The following is a 23,828-nucleotide window of genomic DNA, read 5'->3' as shown; positions in this document are numbered from 1 at the left end:
ATCAATTGTTTTAGCACCACTCAATGAATAGTTTCTCCTTTTCTCTCTGCCCTGTGATGCCTCTTCTGCCATGGACATGGGTTTGTTCATTTTTTTATCCCTGAGCTAACACCACATTGCTTCAATTATTTCAAATTTATAATAATCTTGAAATCTTGTAACCATGTTTCCCTGGCTTAGTTTTCTTTCTGCAGGAGTGTCTAAGCTATTCTTGACTCTCCACTCTTCCCTAATACATTCTAAAATTAGCTCACCAAGTTCCACAAAAATCCTATGGAGATTGAACTGGAATTGTGTTGGATCCATAGATGAATTTGGGGAAAATTGACACCTTTAGAGCATTGTCTTTCTACCAAGAACATGGATTATCTCTCCTTTTATTAGTACCTTACAATTAAGTTGCATAATGACTTTTTAAAGGGCTCCACATCACAGACTTATCCCTAGCCACTTGATATTAATTGTGATCATGTAAATGGCATCCTTATTACATTTTTTAAACATCTTTATTGGAGTATAGTTGCTTTACAATGTTGTGTTAATTTCTGCTGTATAACAAAGTGAATCCGCTATACATATACATATATCCCCATATCTCCTCCCTCTTGTGTTTCCCTCCCTCCCACCCTCCCTATCGCACCCCTCTAAGTGGTCCCAAAGCACTGAGCTGATCTCCCCATGCAATGTGGCTGCTTCCCACTAGCTATCTACTTTACGTTTGGTAGTGTATATATGTCAATGCTACTCTCTCACTTCGTCTCAGCTTACCCTTCCTCCTCCCTGTGTCCTCAAGTCCAATCTCTACATCTGTGTCTTTATTCCTGTCCTGCCACTAGGTGCATCAGAACCATTTTTTTCTTTTCTCTTAGATTCCAGATATATGTGTTAGCATATGGAATTTGGTCTTCTCTTTCTGACTTACTTCACTCTGTATGACCGACTCTAGGTCCATCCACCTCACTACAAATAACTCAATTTCGGTTCTTTTTATGGCTGAGTAATATTCCATTGTATATACGTGCCACATCTTCTTTATCCATTCGTCTGTCAATGGGCATTTAGGTTGCTTCCATGACATGGCTATTGTAAATACAGCTGCAATGAACATTGTGGTACATGACTCTTTTTGAATTATGGTTTTCTCAGGGTATATGCCCAGTAGTGGGATTGCTGGGTTGCATGGCAGTTCTATTTTTAGTTTTTTAAGGAACCTCCATACTGTTCTCCATAGTGGCTGTATCAATTTACATTCCCACCAAGAGTGCAAGAGGGTTCCCTTTTCTCCACACCCTCTCCAACATTTATTGTTTGTAAATTTTTTGATGTTGGCCATTCTGACTGGTGTGATGTGCTACCTCATTGTAGTTTTGATTTGCATTTCTCTAATGATTAGTGATGTTGAGCACCCCTTCATGTGTTTGTTGGCAATCTGTATATCTTTGATGGAGAAATGTCTGTTTAGGTCTTCAGCCCATTTTTGCACTGGGTTATTTAATTTTTTGATTTTGAGCTGCATGACCTGCTTGTAAATTTTGGAGAATAATCCTTTGTCAGTTGCTTCATTTGCAAATATTTTCTCCCACTCTGAGTGTTGTCTTTTGCTCTCGTTTATGGTTTCCTTTGCTGTGCAAAAGATTTTAAGTTTTATTAGGTCCCATTTGTTTATTTTTGTTTTTATTTCCATTTCTCTAGGAGGTGGGTCAAAAAGGATCTTGCTGTGATTTATGTCATAGAGTGTTCTGCCTATGTTTTCCTCTAAGAGTTTGATAGTGTCTGGCCTTACCTTATTACATTTCTATGTAAAAAAGTAATTGGTTTTATATTCCAGAGCTTTGCTGAACAATCCTTATTCTGAAAATTCACTAGCAGTTCTTTGGAGTTTTCTCCATTATCATTTGTGAATAAAGAAAATTTGAGTTCTTTCTATTCAGTCTTTGTATCTTTTCTTTCTCTATATTTTCTTACTGCCCTTCATAGGCCAGCCAGTATGATGTTAAAGAGAAATGCTGATTGCATGCATCCTTTCCTTGTTACTGATCTTGAAGAGAATTCTTTCATAGTTCGCCATTAAATATGATGTTTGTTTTAGATTTTGTGTTTGTTTTGTTTTTGAAAATTCCCCGTGTTAGGTTGTAAAAAAAAAGTTCCTTGCTATTCCGAAGAGTTTTAATCATGGATAAATATAGAAATGTATTGCGTACTTCTTCTATTTCTATTGAGATTTACCAAATGGTTTTTCTCTTTTAATTCATTAATGTGAAAAATTACCTTAATAAATTTTCAAATATTAAACTAACCCTACATTCCTGAGGTAACTCCAACTTGGTCATGACGTTTTTTCACTTGCTGCTGGATTCCATTTGCTAATATTTTATTTCAAATTGTTACATTAATATTCATAAGCAAGATTGGACTATGATTTTTTTCACATAGTTTCCTTGTCAGGTTTTGTACGAGTTTGTATGAAAATAAAGTTATTTTTTCCATGAATATTTGATAGAACTCTCTGATGAAGCTAAAGTGTTATATTTATGAAAGGATATTTGACTACTGAGTCAATTTTTTTAAGGTGATAATAATTAGGTTTCCTGTCTCTTCTTATATCCATTTTGGTAAGTTGTATATTTCTAGAATTTATCCATTTCATATAAAATTTCAAATTTATTGACAAAACATTATTCATACCCTCTTGTTAAGTTTTTCATGTCTATAGAAAATATAATGATGTCCCCCTTCTCAATCCTGATAGTAATTAAGTGTATCTTCTCCTTCTTATGTTTTTTGTTTCTGTTATTAGCATTTTCAAAGGAAAAGTTTTTGGCTTTTATGTCTTTTTCTTCTCTTTTATGTTATCTTCTCTTTTATATCTTACTAATCTCTACTCATCTTTTCTTGTATTTTCTTTTATTTTTTTTCTTTTGTTAACCTCTTGAGATAGATGCTTAGCTCATTAATATTTAGCTTTTTTCTTTTTCTAAAATAGGCATTTTAATGAGATAAATTTACCTTTCAAGTACTGATTTAGCTATATCCCACAAGTTTTACTGTGTAAAAGTTTATCATTTGATAAAGATATTTCTAATAACCAGCATGATTTCTTCACTGACTTATGGGTTATTTATAAGTTTTTTTTTTTTCGATTTCCAAACATATAGGGAATTTTCCAGTTGTTTTTTAAAACGGATTTTTAGCTTACTTCTTTGTTGGTCTGAGAACATAGTGTATGTGCATTATAGTCCAATATACAGTCAATATTTGTATGTTCTCCCTGTGCTTGAAAATAAAGTATATTTTATATAAAATATATACTATATTATATTTTTTTATAATGTTCTATATATGTTCATTAAGTCAATTTTAGTTATGTTTTTAATCCTCTGTATCTTTATCGATTTTTTTCTGCTTGTTCTATCAGTTACCAAGAAAGATCTCTTAAAATCCACCTGCTATTATTGTTGATTTTACTTTCTTTATTGTTCTGTCAAAGTTTGCTTTATATATTTTAAGGTAATATTATTAAATACATAAAATTATAACTTGTTACATCTTTCTGATGACTTTTAAATTTTTACCATTATGATGTGACTATCATCAACTTTGTAATGCTTTCAGCCAAATAAGGAAATTTGTCCATTGATGTGCTGGAACTGGCCCATACTGACTTACAGGAGCCAGTTGCTCACATCTCTTCCCAACTCTGTGTTCAATAATAGCACATCGGTGGCTTGAAATCAGCCATGGGAGAGTTATAACACAGAAAAATTGGCAAATGTTGCAAATCAGGCCTTCTCATCCAACCCTAAGAGCTGGTTATGGAACATTTAACAGACCTCTGACCTCATTAGATATTAATATAGCTATACCAACTTTCCTTTGATTAGTGTTTGCATAATATAACTTTTTTCCATCCTTTTAATTTCAACTTCCCTATGTCTTTTCATTAAATGTGTGTGTTAAAACAGCATATAGTAGAATTTTTTAAATGTGGTCTGACAATCTTTCTCTTTTAACAGAAACATTTTGTCCATTTATATTTAATGTGTCCCAAATATTGCATGGGACATACTTATATTAAAAATTTACATAGTTGTTTATCGGAAATTCAAGTTTGACTGGGTGTCCTATATTTTATTTGCTAAATCAGGCAATCCTCTTCCTATCTTATTCCTAGCCCTAAACCTCAAAGTAAAACGGTACCACATCATAATAAGAGCTAACAATGTGCCAGGCCTTCTGCAAAATCATGACCCCTATTTTCTCATTTAATCTTCAAAACGAAACAGAACTATATAACATGCAAACATTAATCCAAATCTATGGTGTTGGAATTATTGTTATACCCTTTGTGGGTTAGAAAGTTGAAGCACATCGAGATTATTTGCCCAAGTTCCAGAAGTGGCTCAGGAAGGCAGAGCTATCTTACTGTAACTTCAGCCCCACAGGTACTCAAGATGAAATTCATCTTTCTTCTCTGCAAGAACTGTGATAGTTTCTCATGCATAAGAAAGGCAGTGATGTATAGCTGTTTAACCTGTTTAATCTGTTCCAATCCTGCTCTCCTTGAGCAGCTACAATATCATTCTTTTGTGGCAATATATGCAAGAATGCTGTGCATGAAATTCTCTTTACTCAGAATTCCCAATACATTCCAAGACCAGGTTTACATGAGAGCACTAAAACTTAAGAGTAGCTGTTTCATAGTTTGTAATATTAGAATCGTCAGCAACAAAGAGATTCAGAAAATAAAGATGCTGGGCTAAATTATCTGATTCTGATATGAGTACTTCAGACATGGTTAGAATCTAATGAGATAAATATGCCCCAAATATGTAGCACCCCTAGGAATCACAGGGAGAAAGACAGCAGCACAGCTGGAACCAGAGGAAAGTGGTTAATGTGTCCCATAAGCACATCTATCTTCCTGCCCCCTGCTACTTCCTCAGTGTACTCCCAGCTTCTGAAGTTAGCTTCCTCCTAATTTGGGGGATTTTTTTTATAGGCTCTTGGTAGGTCTTTGTGATTTCCTGCTACTTGTCTTCCCCACCCACTTCCAAGCAGATGGTGGACAGACTCTGCCTCCAGCTTGTGAATGACCTGGTACTGTTGTTCCAGCGAAACCCTTTGGTTTCCATATCATTCAAACTTTCTGTCAAGCCAGGCTAGAAAAATGCTCTGAAAACTATCACATCCCTTACATTTGCGAGATACAACTCATCATCCGCAGATTTCAGATTAACTTGTAAAATTCCATTCTGGTTCTCTTACTCGTAACCCGTGTATTTATTTAAACTCCACATTCTGAAACCAGTGGAGATGGTGCCCCCAAAATTTACATGATGGGTTAAAAATTGGGAAGCAGAAAAAGGTTAGTAGAAATTAGGTTAATGTAAGGAAGAGATGATTAAAAGTGGCTTAACGGGGTTGGTCCTGCACAGATACGGAGAAGGTATCTGCCTATCCAGGGCAGCAAGGATGTTCCAGCTGCTGGGGAAAACACTGTTTCTCTCTGTCAACTCCTGAAAACAAGCCTCAGCTAGGCTAGCCAGCAAATTCTACATAATTGTTCTCACCTCAGTTTCACATGCTGTTTACTTCAACCTGACCTCAGCACTAAACCAACTCCACTCACCGTTTTCCAAAGAAATATACTTTACAGTTAGTCACAGCTTATAGAAATATCCTACTCTTCTAACTTTCAAGACTGGCTTGTTTGGGGGAGAAAGGATTTTGCTGATTTTGCTTATGTATGCATGTGAAAATCATTTACAATCCTTCACATTTTAACTTCGCTGCTAAAATGCTCAAGTAAATTTAGCACCGCATGAAGAAGCTAGGTGTTGATACTGTGGTTTCTCACAACTTCTGACACACGAATGCAGACCTTGAGTGCACTTGAGAGTCAAGGGCAGCCCATGGTCCTGAATTGCAGCAGGAACAGTGCCTCTGGCACCGGCAGGTGGCTGTGAACGGGCCTTGGCCAAGAGGCTTGTTGTGAAGGATTCCTCGCCTTAGGTGAAGGCAGGCTACGAGCCCTTCAAGCTACCCCAGGACAAGGGCCTCAGTTGCGTTGCTCTCCTTTCTGAGGACACAGAAGGCCGGTCTTTTTGGAGTATGCTCCTACCCCTACTCAACATCCTCCTCTGTCTCCCCACGAAAGGGGTGGGGAGTGAGCACCCATTTTTGTTCTGGGTCCAAGACCCTGCCCTGCTGGACCCCTGCCTGTCCACTCCCTGACACCTACCAGACATGAAGAGCTCAGGACCCCACTTGCTCACAGGTCATCCCCCCGGGGCACAAAAGAGACCACCCCCTTTCTCTTTCCTTTTCTGGAAATCTATAATTAACATTTTTATAGATCTTTTTAGATTTTTCCATGTATATGAACAGATTGTTATTTTATAAAAATTGGATCAACAAAATATATTTTCATGCCATTACCTTTAATCCTTGTCCAGAATTCTAATGAACTCTTTTTTTTTTAACTTGGTAGGTATTTTCTGTTGTTGTTTATTTATTTTTCATTGAAGTATAGTTGATTGACAGTGTTGTGTTAATTTCTGCTGTACAGCAAAGTGATTCAGTTACACGTATATACACGTTCCTTTTCATATTCTTTTCCATTATGGTTTATCCCAGGATATTGAACATAGTTCCCTGTGCTCTACAGTAGGACCCTATTGTTCCCCTTTCTCTTTTCTACCACTTCTTCCTTTTCTACTTCCGTTCCGTCCCTGCCCTCTCACCAAGACGCATACGCCCTCAGCAAAATTTCTCGGCATCTCACCTATAGATTTAGTTCTTCCTCTTTTTTTTAGTGCAGTGAGATGGACTTACCAATACATATGTATCCATGCAAATACATAATAGAATAGAAGATAGCAAGCTTTACTTCTTACAGTGCTTTTCCAGGGTCCTAACCCTTTCCTTCTGACGTAGAAATGCAATGGCCAAACCTATTTTTGCAATGTGAAGAGAAACAGTGCAACCGCTCTAATGCTTTGAGAGAAGGGGGCACTGATTTTCACCCGCAGCAGGGGGTAGTGGTGTGGAGACAAGGAAGTCTGCCACGGCACCCAAGTTTCCAAAGCTTCAGGGAGGGTAACAGTGAGGCATCCACCCCGCATCACCGATAATCAGTCTGTAGGCTGACTATCGTGAGACTGCATTGGCTTCGTATCTCATTACAGAAAATCACTAAAAGTTTCCCTAATTTCTATGGTCCTCTTTTCCACCATTTACTCGCTTGCAGCAGGCTTGTCAGGATGGAATTTCACTGGGAGCTACACGTAGGAAGATAGAGGAGAAAGCAAGACGTAGGAGCTCTTGTCATCTCCACTTGATCACGCAGAAGACAGTGTGCTTAAAATCCATGCAATTTTCTGGAACAGCGTTAAGCAAGTGTTCAGTACAGCTGCATAATTTCTGAGGTGTGTTCACGTATGTTAAGCACAAAGTATGGTTAGTTCCCTTGCTCTTTGCAAGAAAAAAAATTTCAGGTGGGTAATTGAGCATTTCCGCTAACGGAGGGGTGGGGACTGGGATGTAACAGATCACAAGCAAGCTGAGCGTTTGCAAAAAGGCCAGAACTGCTTACTCTTTTTTGGTAAGGTCTGGAAAGCATATGTAAGATTAAATTTTTATTTTTTAAGCCTTCCAGTTATTGATTTGGTCCTGGAGTGTTACCCACTTTCTCTCTGTGGAGTTCTGTTCTTCAAATGGAGATTTTTATTCTGGAGGAATTCCAGTAGCTTTTGTCTCCACTCCTGTTAATTCATTCATTAGGACATCGCAGCCTTTTCCCTTAGGAAAACATAATGGGTTCACTAAGTGCTTTTACCAGTGGCTGTCACTCTCATCACAATGCTGCCGTGAACGCCCCATTCTCCTTTTTCTGTTGTCTGTTACTGTCACTATATGTGTACAGTAATCCTAGATTGTAAGCCTGCAGGGTTAGATGGCGAGAAAACATTCCTCTAGAGGAGAGAGTCTGGTGAGAATTGGTCCAAACAGGCTGGTCAGGATCCTCTTGAATACATAACCAAGAAAGAGGCTGCCTGGCGGGCACGATTGAGCCCTGAAATGGAAACTTCATAAGCAATGTATGATTGGAGGCCACCTTTGGTACTGGAAGGAAAAAAAGAAACTCTTCAGTGATGTAATAGGGAGGTTTCCAGGTTGCCAGTCAACATTGAGCCCTACCAGCCTAGAACCTAGAGTGGAAAAGATACTTTTGACTGAAGGGCTGACCTTCATGTGCGTGAACTAGTGGACATGTTTAGGCAATGCTTAGACAATCTAATTTTAACACAATAAATGAAGGGGACAAAGCCCAGTATTTCAGAGCTGCCTCTCCACCCCAGCGAGATCTGACTTTTTCTTAGGATAATGTAATGTTTGAATTCAGTGTTTGAATCAAATGGCTGTTCATTAATTTCCCTTTCTGTACATTTGGACATTTCCAAACTTGTCACAGATACCCTGGCGGCGGGATCTGGGTCAGCTCCAGGATTGAGCGGTTAAAGAAATTTAATTTAAACCCCAGTTTAAACCTTCGGTGTTGACCACCTTCCTCAGTCTGCTGAAAGTTGCCTGCCTGTGGACCTGCAGTCCTCTTCCCGCCACCTAAATACTGGTATTTCCCATCTGCCAGGCCTTTCAGGAGAACCTCCCAGCTCAATGGGGGTCCATCCCACCATGCTACGTCTCAGCCTTTCCTCAAATGGTCTGTTTTGCTGCAAAATCACCACCACCCTCATCAACAAATGTCAGTACTGAACACGCACAATCCCAAAGTCAAATAACTGATTATTGGGGTTCCGTTTTCCAACCTTCAGCTCTCATTATATTATGTGTTCGATAGCGACACCTTCTGGTGAAGTGTCACAATAGCATGTTGAATACACCGGGCTCTACGAGCACACTGCAAACATAAAAATAAAAAATAAAAAATAAAAATAAATAAATAAAAATAAATAAATGAAAAGAAGGAAGGAAAAAAGAGGAGGGAATGAAGAGAAGAAATGTTGATAGCTTTGCATGTGGTGTCAGGGGAATCCTCCCTCACTCGTATAGGACCTTGTTTAGTTTCAGGAAAGGAAGTAAAAACAGATCTTTCAAAGAGTTTTGCTCTAAGTACAAATAGAAAAATGGGTCAGTGGCTGGAGGGAAAGTGATATCAAGAAAGAATCTTTGAGGAAGAAGGAGAAAATAATAGAATGCTTGCAGGCCGATAGGAACGATCCAGTAGAAAGAGAGAAAAATGATTCAGTAGGTAAATGAAAGGAGGGTTTCTGGAAGAACGTCCTTGCGAGGTGAAAAGGCTGGGATCCAGTGCATAAGTAAAGGAATTGGGCTTAGACAGGAGCACGGACCAGTCATCAAATAGTCACAGGAGGGAAAGCAGAGTATTTGAGCACAGATGCAGCCAGTGAGTGGATGCAGTGCTGAGAATCCGAAATTATCTTCTGGTTCCCCCTGCTCTCAATAAAACGTGAAGCAAGGTCATCAGCTGAGAGTGAGAATTAGCAGGACGTGCAGGAAATCTGAGAAAAGTTGCGTGTAGTTCTCCGAGAGAGACAGAGAAATTCAACGGACCAGAGAAATGTAGTGTGATATTGTTGAAGGATCATAAATTTAAAGTGAGTCCTAACGGCTGATTTTCTCCAGCCATGTTCAGCTACTAGGGTGCCCGTGAGGAGAAGGCAAAGAGTGGTATTTAACCCTGGTTATGGTCTTGGCTGTCAGGTACAATAATGGGGGCAAGAGAGTGGAGGGCTCGTCCTCCTAAAGAACAAGGCAATATTAATACTCTTTCCTATTGATACCTATGTTCGTAATTGGCTCCATTTAGTATTTTTTCATTGGTTTACTCTTGGATAAATTGAAAGATCCTGGGGATGCTGATTTCACTAAATTATACTTTGTGTATAAACCGTCTCCTTTCTGTTCTTTTGGTTTTCATTCACAAAGGAATTTGGAGAGCCTTAAATCTCTGTAAGCCACATGCTGGTGGTCTCCAGGGGCCAGAGTGAGTGGTCCCAGCTGTTCATCAGTAATTCCTTTCTTAAACGGCAGAACGGCTGAAAGGAAAGAGATGGAGTGGGAGGGGCAGAGCGGAGATCTGACCACACTGTTAACATGCTCTGACACCTCTAGGCCTCGGTACCTCGGTACTGAGTGGCGAACTGAGAAAAATGGTATCTGTTTCGTCTTTACACTAGAGCTTTTCTGAGAGTGATATGAAATAATACCGATGGAAAAAATTCAAAATAAAATAGTACTCAGTGAATGTAAGTTACTTTTATGAGAGGTCTACAAAGCTAAAAATGAAATCCAGACCTAACCCTACCAGACACCTCAGTGCAAGCAGGATGAATGGCTCCGGGAGTTTAATCCTCTGCCAACACCCTCTCTTTGACCTCTCCTCCATCCCTTCTCTCATCATCTCGCATAAAATATCAAGCTTTCTCTGTAAATGAAAGTCTAAGGCCCCAAATCACTTTCAACCAGATTGCCACCCCCGGAGCCCTGCCCTCAGAGAAATCCTAGGGCTGCTGCTAATAGGCAGGGAGGTTGTTTTGTTGCATTTTTTCCCCTAGGTTTTTAGAAGCACTCTAATTCCTCATCAAGAGTACACCTCTGGGTACCACAATGCTATATCATTCCCCACTTGAATTATAATGTCTGTCTAAAGAGGCATCTCTTTGGAGGCTTGAGTGCTAAGTGGGGAGTGATTTTTAGAGAGATGTGTGGGAAAAGGTTTCAATATTTGGCAGTTCCTAAAGGCAAGATGATTTGAAATGTTGTTTTTGTTTTTCTTTTTTTTAAATACGCTTGATCAGCCCATTATGCTATTCCCTGATTTCTGAAAATGTCTTGTCATTGAAATATCACATTTGGCAGTTGCAGCAAAATAGAATTTCCATAACTCTCAGGATCAAATTTTTAGTTTTTTCCATCAATTTATTATATGCTTCACTCACAGCACACACGTGTATATATTCATCAGGAAATCAATCTTTTTTTTAATTGAAGTATGGCTGATTTACCATGTTTTAGGTGTACAACAAAGTGATTCAGTTGTACATGTGTATATTCTTTTTCAGATTTTTTCCACTATAGGTTATTACAAGATATTGAATATAACTCCCTGTGCTATACAGTAAGTAGGTCCTTGTTCTTTATTTTATATACAGAACTGTGTATCTGTTAATCCCCAATTTCTAATCTATCCTTCCCTGCTCCTTTCCCCTTTGATAACCATAAGTTTATTTTCTATGTCTGTGAGTCTGTTTCTGTTTTGTAAATAGGTTCACTTGTATCATGTTTTTAGCTTCCACACATAAGCGATATCATGATATTTGTCTTTCTCTGTCTGACTTACTTCACTTAGTCTGATAATCTCTAGGTCCATCCATGTTGCTGCAAATGGCATTATTTCATTCTTTTTTATGGCTGAGTAGTATTACCAGGAAATCAATCTTTCTTTTACAGATCTCTCCATTAAAATATACAGTTCTGAAATTAAAGACATAGACAATGCCGCAAGAATTGAAACAACCGAAAATACTGGAAAATTTTACAAAGTGTCAACAATGAGACGAATATTCGATTTGGCAAAGCCTCGAACAAAAAGATCAGCATTTTTCCCAACTGGGCTTAAAGTCTGTCCACAGGAGTCCATGAAACAGATTTTAGCAAGTCTTCAAGCTTATTATAGATCGAGAGGTAAGGAAAGAGGTGCAGCCTGTTCAGACTTTCCCTCTCTTCATCCCTTCCCTTTCATCCATCCCAAGGTTGTGTTCAGCCCAGAACTTCCAGTCTCTCATTCAGTCACAGGAGTTATAAAAATCAGCCTACTGACTTGAGAGTTATGAATAATAAGCCTTCCAAACTATGGTAGATCTGTGCTTGTATGTTTTAAAACCATGTCCTGTGCAACACAGAACCATGAGAGCATTTAACAAGCCACCAGAAAGCCTTGGCCTCTGGGTTTCTGTGTTTGTTTGTTTGTTTGTTTGATTTTTTGTGGTACGCGGGCCTCTCACTGTCTCGGCCTCTCCCGTTGCGGAGCAACAGGCTCCGGACGCGCAGGCTCAGTGGCCATGGCTCACAGGCCCAGCCGCTCCGCGGAATGTGGGATCTTCCCGGACAGGGGCACGAACCCGTGTCCCCTGCATCGGCAGGCGGACTCTCAACCACTTGCGCCACCAGGGAAGCCCTGGCCTCTGGGTTTTACCTCTTTGTTTTATTTTTGCCAAAGCCCACTATTAAATCCTAATGTTGTAAGAAGCACAGGATGATTGCAATGTCAGGAATTTGTGCAAGTTGATTTATGAGCTAAGATTTCACTTTTCAAAAACCACATTACAATCCCAATCCTCCCTCCCTTCTTGGTAAGTTTCAGTTGTTTATTGCTGATCCAGTAAAAATGTCTGAAGCTGGGAAACCTGGAGGCACAAATTAGCAGTGGTTACCAAGATATAATAAACAGGGGTGTTAACGGGATTTACAGCACAATTACTGTGGTTTCCATCAGTGTTACAGTGCAGTTTTCACCCCAAGACAGCATTACAGGACTCTTACAGCATTCCCGGAAATCATGATGGAGTTCAATCACACCACAGCCATCAGTAGCTGTCCTTGTCATTCACTTACCGTGGATGAAAAAAAAATCCCATGGCTTCATCTTTAAATGAAAGAAAAGAATCTTTGGTAACTGCTATTAAACTCCCCAGGTACCTTGTCTGGCCGCATCCTAAACGCAAGTCACCTTACATGTGAAAATTGAGGACGTTTACTGATTTCCACCTTGATCATGATAGATGTTTGCTTCCACTCCAAAAAGCACAGTCACCCTGCTCTATTTCAAGCCTATTGACTAGATAGAGCAAGCTGGTTCAGTTCTAGCCTGTGATGTGTTGCACATTCTGACAACTGAAAACTATGCCATCAACTAACATCCCACCAAGTTCTTAAGTATTTACATCTATAAGATGTGCAAAAGTTGAATTAATCTAGGTGTTCTTATATTGCTGCAACCAAATTTTTACCTCTGAATTTTACTCTTAGCTCTTCATTCTTGATTAGGTTTGCTTCACTCTTGCTTCCCTGGATGAAACAAACCACTGTTTTTCTCCCCACAGCAATGACAGCCTATTATCTTTATGGCTGCCCCTGGGTGATGTGAAATTTTACTGTTCACCAGCATGGGTTTCTTAAGTCTAACAAATTGGTTCACAAAGAAACTAGAAATAAGACCCAGCTATAAAGCAGTGTTTCTTTGACAGAGTAACCCAGTTATTGTTGTCATAGCTGCTTTTACAAAATTATCTGTTGACATTTTTCAAACTTAGAGGAGACAGCTCCCACATTCCTCAAATCAAATGGAATACTGAGCTCTTTTTCTTCCCAGTGCTTAAAGCAACACAAAGGAAAATGTTCTGAGCTTCCTGATAGAATCGCAAAGATTTCCTCAGAAAGCACAGACACAAGGGTCAAGGTCGTTTCTGGTAGTTTCCCAGGCAGAACCTCTGCTCCCACCGCGCAAACTCTCTCCTCTGTGACTGCCTCCCTTCAAAGTCCTCTGTGAGTCGTTTGTGATTTCACCCCTCCCCATGTCTCTCCCTCTCTCTCCCTCCCTCCCTTCCTCTATCTCTCTCCACTCTCTCTTTCTCCCAATCCCAATATTGAAAGCTAGATCTTTCTTTCACGTTAATGTGTGACTCGGAAAAAGTTAAAGGTGAAGGGAATCCTAGTTTTTGCTACTCAAACTGCTGTCCACAGACCGGCAGCATCACGTCACCTGGGAGCTTGTAAGAAACGCAGATGTCCAGGTGGCTCACCAGACCAACTTCATAATCTGCATATTCTCATATTGATAAGATGCCCAGGTAATCCCGTTCCCCCCACCTGCGGCCCTTTCTCCCACCTCAGGGACACAGAAAGCCCTCGTCCCTATTAAAACCTACTTTTCCCAAAGGCTCTGAGAGAACGTTCTCCCTGAAGCACAAATGCCTGGAGTTGCTTGAAGAATTATTTCCCTGGGGCACTGTCGTCTACAGTGATCAAAATGTCGGGATGAAACAGGAACCAGTATCTTTTCTTTAGACGATTTTTGAGGGGCAGGATTTTGGTGACTCCTCCGATGGCATTTTTCTGGCATCCTGGAAGCTCAGCACAAATCAGGAGGCACAGAATCCTTCTGTGATCAAGAGAACAGAAGCACCAGCCCATGACTCACTGGCAGAGTCATCCATCCTTGCTAAGGGAGCCTCAAATAAAAACCTTGAAAATCGAGGCATCAAAGGACCTCAGGGCTGGGAGGAGTCTGAAAACCTCTGAAAAGTTGGATTTTCCTAACCTCTGGGTTTACCTTTCTGCACCTTCTTTGTCTGACTCTATTGGGGAGGATTGCCACAAGGATTTTGGAGAAAGCCAGAGCCTTGCCTCTCCAGTATCCCCACAGTTGCTTGAGATCTGACCACAGAACCTCGGCCTTTCTGCTTAATGTCTCAGCCTAGGCTGTTTGATGATGGAGGGAAAACCCCAGGCAACACACACCTCAAATGTGGAAAACTCGATGGCACTTTTGAGGTGGTGCGTGTTTCAAACCCCCACCCCCACCCCGGGTCTGTGGTCATGTTGCTGCTAGTAAATGACCTGAGCTTCTGTTGGTCTGGAATTCTCTTTGCCTCTTAAAACAGAAAGCTAAGAGAAACCCAGATGTGGACCAAGTGGGGAGTGAGGGAAAGTAAGGCACTAGAGTAAGAGTCTCCAGACTGGGCTTCTCATACTTTGTTCCTCCCCATAACCCATAACCCCTTTTCTCTGCACGGCAGTCAGAGGGTTTCTTTAGAAAGTCAGATGATGTCAGCTTCTGCTCCAAAGCACCCCTTTCCCCCTCATCCCTCCAGAGTTAAAGATCAACATATTACAATTGCTTGTGACCAAAGTCTTCTATTTTTTTCTAACTTAATCCCCTAAAATAATTTTTAAATTAGGTGCCCTCTTGAGAGCTTTTCTGTTGACATCTAAAGTTTTTCATCATAAGCTTAAATAATTGGATAAGATGTAACTTTTGGTGAGCTGTAAATAAGAATTGATATTGAAAATAAGATAGGAATTAAAGCATTCTCGTATATACAGTGGAATCTGTCATAGATACTCAATACTTAGCATCAAGTACTCTACAAATGCATGAACAAACCCTTCCAAACAGCAGGCAATGTCACGTGGTCCCTTTTCCTCCACACACCCACATTTCCATCCCACCTCTCACTGCAGAGTCTTATCTTAATGTAGTTTAGGTCATACATGCAAGTCTGTTATGGGTTGCTCTAAAATACTTCTCAGTAACAAAAATGTACGTAAATTGAAATTACATGTTTTACTTATTTCCTAAGTAAATAACTTATTTTACTTATTTCCAGAAATTTCTTCTGGATTCGGTTGCATTTATAATTATTTTTAATATATAATTGACTAAAGGAAGTAGATATAAGTTTGACAAAAGTTTTTAATTTTTTATTGATGGATATAAGCTCAGATATTGGTTTGGGGTAACTAATGTTTATAGATACAAAATTAGGAACAAAGCTTTGGAAGGGGCCAATTTAAATGAAGGGCCTATAGCTTAAGCTCCACTAGCTTCTGCCTCTGGATAGATGGGGTTGCTTTGGTGCTGTCCCTCTATTAGTTCATGTGCCATTATTTATTACTCCTATTATGTATTGCTAACATTAGACAGGATTTAACATCCATTTTATCCCTGTTCTTTTCCTTAGTTTCACTTAAATGCTGAGAAAACATGTTACATAAATAAGTAGATGGGAACAGATGGAGTTTTGTTACAGTAGCATCCTTATTCTTAAGTTCCTCTGGCATTTTATGCTAACAATCGCATCGTGATCTGCCATCATTATTTTTAATGATGTATCAGCTGTCGACTTCATTAGGACATCTTCTAAGGTGTTGAAGGCAAAGCATCAGAAACTGCCCTACTTGCAAAAACTGTGTGTTTGCCCTTGACTAAGTTCACTCCCTGTCTTAATCTCAAACACAGTTATTTCGAATACCCTTTGTGTGGCAACCTAGAGGCACTGTGCCGTCACAGGAAGACTATAGATGGGGAGATGGGGGAAGGATGACGGCCAAAGGGAAAGTGAGGAGAGAAAGGTGTGTTGTTAGGCAAACCAGTTTAGGAAAAGCACGATAGGGAAGTTGAGATCTAGAAATTGAATCTCTTTAAATGTCTGTGTGCCTGTTTACTCCTTGGAAAGTCTGCAGATACAGTGGGGTACCTGTGCCCCAGTTGAAGACGACTGGGCCGCAAGACCTGCACCATCTCTGTGCCTCTCACCACATACTTCCATGTTCATCCTCTATGACTCTCAGCCTTGCCCTGTGGCCACAGTGACCTTTTCACCGTTTCTCCAATGTGCCCAGCGTTCTCCAGCCTTGGGGCCTCTTCCCAAACTGATCATGAGGCCCTATTATAAATAGCAGTCTTACACACACACACACACACACACACACACACACACACACACACACACACATAACCCTGTATTTCTATCTCCCTTCTTGTATTTTTCTCCATGGTGCACATAAGGGCTCAATAAATATTTGTTAAATGAATTCATCTCTATGGGCTATAGGCTACTGTATCAGCATAAGCCATGACAGAGCTTGCCATGTTTAAGATTGGGCTTGGGTTGGGAGAAGGGCATCTTCTCAGGATGTGGCCGTTTTTCACTCCTCATGGCACTGCCTTGCAGTGTGCCAGGAAGCAGTGTGGGAAGCGTATCGGATCTTCCTGGATCGCATCCCTGACCCAGGGGAATACCAGGACTGGGTCAGCATCTGCCAGCAGGAGACTTTCTGCCTCTTTGACATCGGGAGAAATTTCAGCAACTCCCAGGAACACCTGGATCTTTTTCAGCAGGTGAGTTTAAACACGGAGTGTTGGGAACCCGGTCCCAATAGCTCCCAGGCCTCCAGACCCTGCCCCTTTTGAACTGGTTCCCCCAGCGTAAGGGTTGGCTGAAGAAATGCTTGGAGAGATCTGAGAAGGCCGACAGGAATTTTATTCCTGCAAAATAACATTTTACAGGCTGATTGAAGTGGAGTTAAAGGGAAAAGGGAATGAAAATAGACTGGCTTTTCAACTGGCATTGTCTCTTGATAAAATTACTTTTTATCTTCCTACAGAGGATAAAAGAGAGAAACTTCCTTGAGAGGTGAGTACCCAAAATACAGTGCAGCATGCTCTTGACTTTTGAAAGATCACATGAGGAGTGAGACTGAGCTATTGTGCCTTTGTATTATTTCAGCTACTGAGATCAGAGTAGGTTATTCTGACAGACCCTTTATGCATATATTTTGCTGAAGATAAATGAGTATATAAAAGGGAAATGGATAGACCTTATAGATTGAGATAGATGTCTGCACTATATTTGCAGATAAAATGAATGCAATACTGTTTGATGATTATCTAACATGTTTTTTATTTATTAGATACAGAGCAATTAAAATAGTTTAATTTTTAGAACTGATGAAAACTATTACTTACATCAGGAACATGTTGAATGCGATCAGAGAGAGACCTGAATTTTGAACCCTCATCTGGTATATGCTGTAAAGTGTTAGTAGTTCTCAAACAAAACTGAAGCACTGAGCTGTGTCTTCTGCAAGAACCGAATATCAAATCAGAAAATCAAAATGCAAAGAAAAAGTAAAGTACCTCCGATAAAAATGATTAAAGAAGAGAGATGCTGTTGCCAAACTCTAAACTCACAAATTACACTCATAACAGTTAGGAATCTAAATCTGAATATAATAATACTTCAGAGAGAGCCACAAATTGGGCTGTATGAATTACAATTCTTTATAACACTTTTCCCATTTGTTCCTTGGTTTCTGTTCCCTTTGTCACCACCTGGCCCAGGACCTTATTAATTTACACTGTGCAAAACATCAAATCCTTGCCTCTAACCTCTTACCCTCCTTAACTTGCATAACTGCTCCTGGGTTAATACATCTGAGATATTCCTTTTTTTACATTGAGCCTTGTTCAAAGGCTTTTCAAAAATACTCCCGCATCTTCCCCTCGCCCTTCTGAATATCCACTGCCACCCTTCTCCACGTGCTCTGTGTGCAGAGGGTTGAGCGGGAGAGACTGACTCACTGGCCTCCCTTGGCCTCGGACTTCTGGGAAGGACCAGCCAGTGTGGATCAGGAAATCAGAGGGAGGAGCAGAGTGAGGTGAGCGAATTTATCACCTCCCCACGCCCCCAGCCTGCAAAGTCTTCCAGGGCTACGGACCTCTTTCAGCAGCAGCTCAGCTCCTGTCAGGCAGCCCTCTCTTTCCACAGAGCCTTCTCTGTCTCTGATGGGTGGTAACTGCTGCATCATCTCACCTCTCCTGGAGAGGGGAGCTTTTAGTACCTCACTGTTATCACCCACGGGTTCTGCACTCGCCCTTGTGGTCGCTCGTATACTCTTCCCATGACTTAGTAAGTAAGGCCTTTATTAGACTTTGCTCAAATTACCCAACTCTGAGTGAGCCATTTGTTCCCTCTCAGGACCTCCACTGAGGCAGAGGCAAACTAATTCATCAAGGCTTCACCCCCTGACCTTTCCAACTTTGCCCTCCATGAGCCAGGATCCCAACACTGCCACCATGACACTTCCCCACCACATCCAGACCACACCCTGCTCATCCTGGGCTCTGACCACAGCCTTCCCCTCTGCCTGAAGAAACTGTCTTCTCCACTCCACACACCGAAATCCTACTGTCCTTTCAAGCTCCCTAGTCCCCTACAACAACAGAGGACCTAGCCATTCCCTCTGGTCTTCCATCAGTGTGAGCCACTATTTAGATCAAACAGTCAACCATGACTATATTGTACAAGCACAGACACGATCCTTTGAGACCTAATAGCTTATAGTAAGAAATCTTTCAGTGAGCTTCAATAGCTATCACTACTGCTACTCCTTTCTAAATAAAGCTTGCTAGAATGGGCTAATGTGATATGCAGACAGCTCTATAACCATGACCTTGGGTGACACTCCCTGGCACTGCAAACCTACTCACGACTCCCTGGCAGGTTACCATTGCAGGCAATGATTATGTCCAGAATAGGGATTCAAGACACCTTCATTATCCAGAAATCTCTCTCTCTCATTATCATAACCACAAGAGTTACTGTATCAGATAAACTTAATGACTCCCTGAATTTACAGGTTTGAGGGTCTGAGATTTTAGCAGGACTATTTCAGTCATAGATCATGTGATCAATTATCTTTGATGTCAAGGACACAGTTAAAACACAATGGGGACTATAAAATATCGGACCCCCAGAACCATCTTTGCCTACTATGAAAATGCTCCCCAGAATGGCAAAAAGCCAAGATGCTTATGAAAAACCCTGGAGTCAAACATAATTGTTTTCAGGTTGTTTGAATTTTTCTTCAAAGAAAATACATTAGAAGATTACTTCAGTAATGAAAATATAGGTAAACCTAGTTTTAAAATATACTTTCTCTCTAATTTTTAGGTCTATTCAGTATAAGCAAATTTAAATGCATTTCCTCTATTGTCATCAAGCTCTTTTTCACCATCTCTTTTTTATTTCCTATTGTGGTAATAGAAAAGATGAAATATCCACAAAGGAGACATTAGGAGAGCCTGGTGAAACCCCTGAGTCTTCAACAGGTAAGCTTAGAACTCCTCGTTTCATCTGCTACTGAACCTTAATTCAAACCATCATGAAAGCATGTTATTTGAAAAGCAATGGTTAATTGAAGTTGGCACAGTTTATAATGCACTTTCTCAAAACTAACTTGTATTACTAACCTTACAAAATAATTTAAATTCATAGCATACGCCTTGGAAAATACAGAAAAGAATAAAAACAAAACCGAATCACCCATTATCCTACAGCTTGGAGGCAATCATCAATATTTTCCAACAAACAAATTCAAGATAATGTATTCATGTGTCCTTCACATAGTCGCAAAAAGAAAAAGTAACCAGATCTCATTAGGCAAAACCATTTAACTGTAACACATCTAGGGGAGCTCCAAACTTGCATTCTGGGAAGGAGTAATGAGGAATTTAAACGGGATCACGAGTAGGAGTTATATTTTGCTTAAGAACATATTTGTGTGATCTTAAAAGGAAATGAGTTCAGAATGCACCTAATATCTGTAATTTCCAGAGTGACAGGAAAAGCATGTGACACGGTGACCTCATAAACTCCTCCAGTCTCATTTTCATGCCTGTACTTTTTAAAATTTCCACAGACGTTGCCAGTGTCTCACCCGGGTCCCTGCCTCCCCCTCCTGATGACACACTCCTCAACGAAAACCTCAACAACACCCTCCCGGACACCAAGATGCCTACAGCAGTAAGAAGTTCTCAATCTAGCCCTTCAAATGTCTGTTTGGTTTCATTTGTAAAACAGGGAAAGACAAGGGATGGACTGGCCATTCACTGCTATTAGTGCTGCATTTTTATCACCCCAAGTAAGAGTCAGTGATTTCCTTCTACTCACCGTTCTCACTTCCTCCAAAGGAGGGACTGAAAGGGAAAAAAAATAGATTGGAAACTAGGATAAAGTGAGAGAAGTTGCAACTTAACTATTAACTCCAGGAGGGCAGGGGCACTTCTTCCCTCAGTGCCTAACAGAACCTTATGTACAGCAGGTGCTCACCAAGCGTTAGAGTGAATAAATGATGGGTGAATGAATGAATGAATACATCAGGCAACCCATCAATGAAGTCCTTTCTCCACTGAAGTGTAATCACACACTGACAGCAAGGGCAGAGGTCTTCGTCCCAGTCATGTCCAGCACGAATAGACCAGATAAATATCCAAATGACCGAAATCCTCCATGTCAAGCTGGGGAAAAATAAAAACAGTGTTTTCTGGCAAAAAGCAACACTGGCCACCACTCTGAGTGAAAGGACATGCAGGATTGTTAGGGAATTGAATGTTGGTTATCACTAAAGGGGGACTTTTTACTTGAAGTATAGTTGATTTAAAGTGATTTAAAATATTTTGTTAGTTTCAGGGGTACAGCAAAGTGGTTCAATGGTTTTATATACTCCATTTAAAGTTATGACAAAATAATGGCTATATTCCCCGTGCTGTACAATAGATCCTTGTTGTTAATTTATTTGATACATGGTAGTTTGTATCTCCTAATCAAAAGGGAGACATGCTTAACCTCTCCAAAAGCTTTGAGCGCAGACCCTCAGTGCAGAAGCAGGCAAACTCCACTCCCTTTGCTCCAGTGATAGAGTTGTGGCAGCACAAGTCAGGCAGCAGACCCAGAAGAGGGCAGTAATGTAAGGAAGGGACCCCAAATCAGAAGCTGGATCTTATCCTTATGTTGTCACTGCCACAGGTCTACCATTCCCTGTCGTCTGAGAGGCTTCTCTGGCCCTTTCCTCTTCCTGTGACCCTCCTTCCAAGGCACAGATCAAAGCCAGAAGGTGAAGGCAGGAAGTTCAGTCTCACCATCTCTACATGGAAATTCAGAGAAGAGAACCCTGCTGGCCATTCTCTCTGGGCTTTAGGCTGGATGACTGTAGACTTGATGAAACTATTGCTATGAACAAAGAATCTAAACGTTTTGTTTTTCTCAAAAATACTGTTTCATCAACAGTGAAAACTGCTGTTGGAAAAAATTGAGAAACATATTCACTGCAAAATTTCTAAGACAGCTCCAGTCTGCCTTCTCTCTTTTCTCACATTACCTGTGTCCCGTCTCCTTCAAAGTCTGATATAGGTCCCTCCTTCTCCTGTAAATATCCCCTGAATATTTTATTCCACATTCATCATATCCTCCCGTTAACATCCCGTTCACCGCCTACATCTATATTTATTCTTTCATTCAGCAAACATTGGGCCATGCACTAAAGATACTAAGATAAACAAGACTCAGTTCGGTCCTTCAAGGAATTTATAGTGCAAATAAGGGCAACAAAACAGCCTAAGTGCTATGATTGAAGACGGCAGATGTATAGACAAAATAATAGGCTAGGACAGGTTGCTGAGGATGTGACCCGCCTTGTCATGGATATTCACTGAGAGTTTTGTGCAGAAATGGTCTCACGTTTTTTGCTTTGAGGGACTCAATGAAGTGTGAGAATCACACTGGATTCAAGGAGATTTTCTATGGGGTGACAAGATTTCCATATTAAAATACTTCTATGTGAGTGTATCAGAGGTACCAAATGAGCAATTCAGATGTCATTTGCTAGTGCAAAGGTTCAGAGAAGGCAAAGATTTCTACCCTACATGGTAGAGGAGATGTTTTTTTTAAATGAACCAAAGGATATTGGTAAGAAGTAAACAAGCGTGTGTGTGTGTGTGTGTAAATGCTTTCATGAAGAGCACACAGTCATAAAATGATGGAGTTCTCAAGGATTCTACATAATTAACTCATCGGAGCTCTGATACTCCGTGAAATTCAGAGGCCACTGCTAGTTAGTTAATAGGACTTTTATTATAGAAGCACTTAAGGCTTCATAACCCACTTCCTGAGACAGTATCAACATATATTATACAATGGAACCATTTGCTTGTGGTTTATATTAACAGAATCCCTTCTTTTTTTTTTTTTTAACTCTAACCCAGGAGAGGGAAGTAGAATTCACTGATGCTGCTGAGCATGTGCTAGAGCAGAAGGTGGAGCTAAGCATCTCTCTGGCAAAGCAGAAGTTCAAGGAAGAGCTCACCGACTCGCAGTCCCCGTATTACCAGGAGGTTGCAGCCAAGTCTCAGCTTCAGGTGAGTGAGCCCACCTCACACAACCAGAGCCCAAGGCAGGATCAGATCTGGGCGTCAACAGCACAGAAATCCCCTTGACTCATCTTCCTGTGACCAGGCGTTCTTTTCATTTTTTTATTTTTATTTATTTTTATTTTTTTTTACCATTTGACCCCCTTCACCCATTTCTCCTACCTTCCACCCATCTCTACCTCTGACAGTCACCAGTCTATTTTTTGTATCTATGAGCTTGGTTTCGGGGGGCTTTTTGGTTTGTTTTTAGGTTCCACGTATATGTGAGATCATTCAGTATTTGTCTTTCTCTCTCTAACTTATTTCACCTAACATAATGCCCTCGAGATCCATCCATGTTGTCGGAAATGGCAAGATTTCATTCTTTTTATGGCTGAATAATATTGCATTGTGTGTGATGTATTCCGCCTTCCTTATCAATTCATCCATTGGTGGACACTCAGGTTGTCTCCATATCCTGGTTATTGTAAATAATGCTACAATGACCGTGAATCTTTTCAAATTAGTGTTTTCATTTTCTTCAGATAACCCCCCAGAACTGGAATGAAGTGGAATTGCTGGATGATATGATAGTTCTATATTTAATTTTTGAAGAGTCTCCGCACCGTTTCGATAGTAGCTGCACCATTTACATTCCTGCCAACGGTGCACAAGGGCTCCCTTCTCTCCACACCCTCTCCAGCACTTGTTATTTTTAAAAGACATGGCATTCTTCATGGGTGATAAGTGGAAAAGTTATCTGGTCCACATCATCCGTCACTAAATCGAGACACTATCCCAAGATGGCTCTTCCATCTCTGACCATCATCGCGGCTGCCTGTTCCTGGTTGATTTAAAAAGCTCTTCATTCCCTGCAGGATAAATCCAAGCTGTCACGCTGAACTTGGCATTTGTATGCCATGATAAGACTCCCGCCTTCCTTTCCAGACTCGTCTTCACACCAGTTCTTTAATCCCCCCTTTTTACATTCTACTTTCCAGAAATGCGAACTGCTTGCAAATCTTTCCCTCCCTTT

General features: G+C 40.4%; 1 protein-coding gene across 2 annotated transcripts in view; it reads left to right on the top strand.

The window, feature by feature from the left end:
* Positions 1 to 23,828, top strand: part of IMPG1 (interphotoreceptor matrix proteoglycan 1) — a 115,187-nt gene that overhangs the window by 6,063 nt on the left and 85,296 nt on the right. The window contains exons 2-7 of one of the 2 annotated variants that reach the window (XM_007456606.1): positions 11,494 to 11,727; positions 16,779 to 16,945; positions 17,212 to 17,240; positions 19,653 to 19,717; positions 20,308 to 20,411; positions 22,649 to 22,801. In XM_007456606.1, coding sequence (XP_007456668.1) covers positions 11,494 to 11,727; positions 16,779 to 16,945; positions 17,212 to 17,240; positions 19,653 to 19,717; positions 20,308 to 20,411; positions 22,649 to 22,801 — 752 coding nt within the window. The remainder of the gene's footprint in view (positions 1 to 11,493; positions 11,728 to 16,778; positions 16,946 to 17,211; positions 17,241 to 19,652; positions 19,718 to 20,307; positions 20,412 to 22,648; positions 22,802 to 23,828) is intronic. The other variant, XM_007456607.1, reaches the window with a different exon arrangement.

The sequence above is a fragment of the Lipotes vexillifer genome, unplaced genomic scaffold, assembly GCF_000442215.2.
Source record: "Lipotes vexillifer unplaced genomic scaffold, Lipotes_vexillifer_v1.1 scaffold1226, whole genome shotgun sequence".
Classification (NCBI taxonomy): Eukaryota; Metazoa; Chordata; class Mammalia; order Artiodactyla; family Lipotidae; genus Lipotes; species Lipotes vexillifer.
Note: the sequence above shows the minus strand (reverse complement) of the source record. Positions and strands in the feature narration are given on the sequence as shown.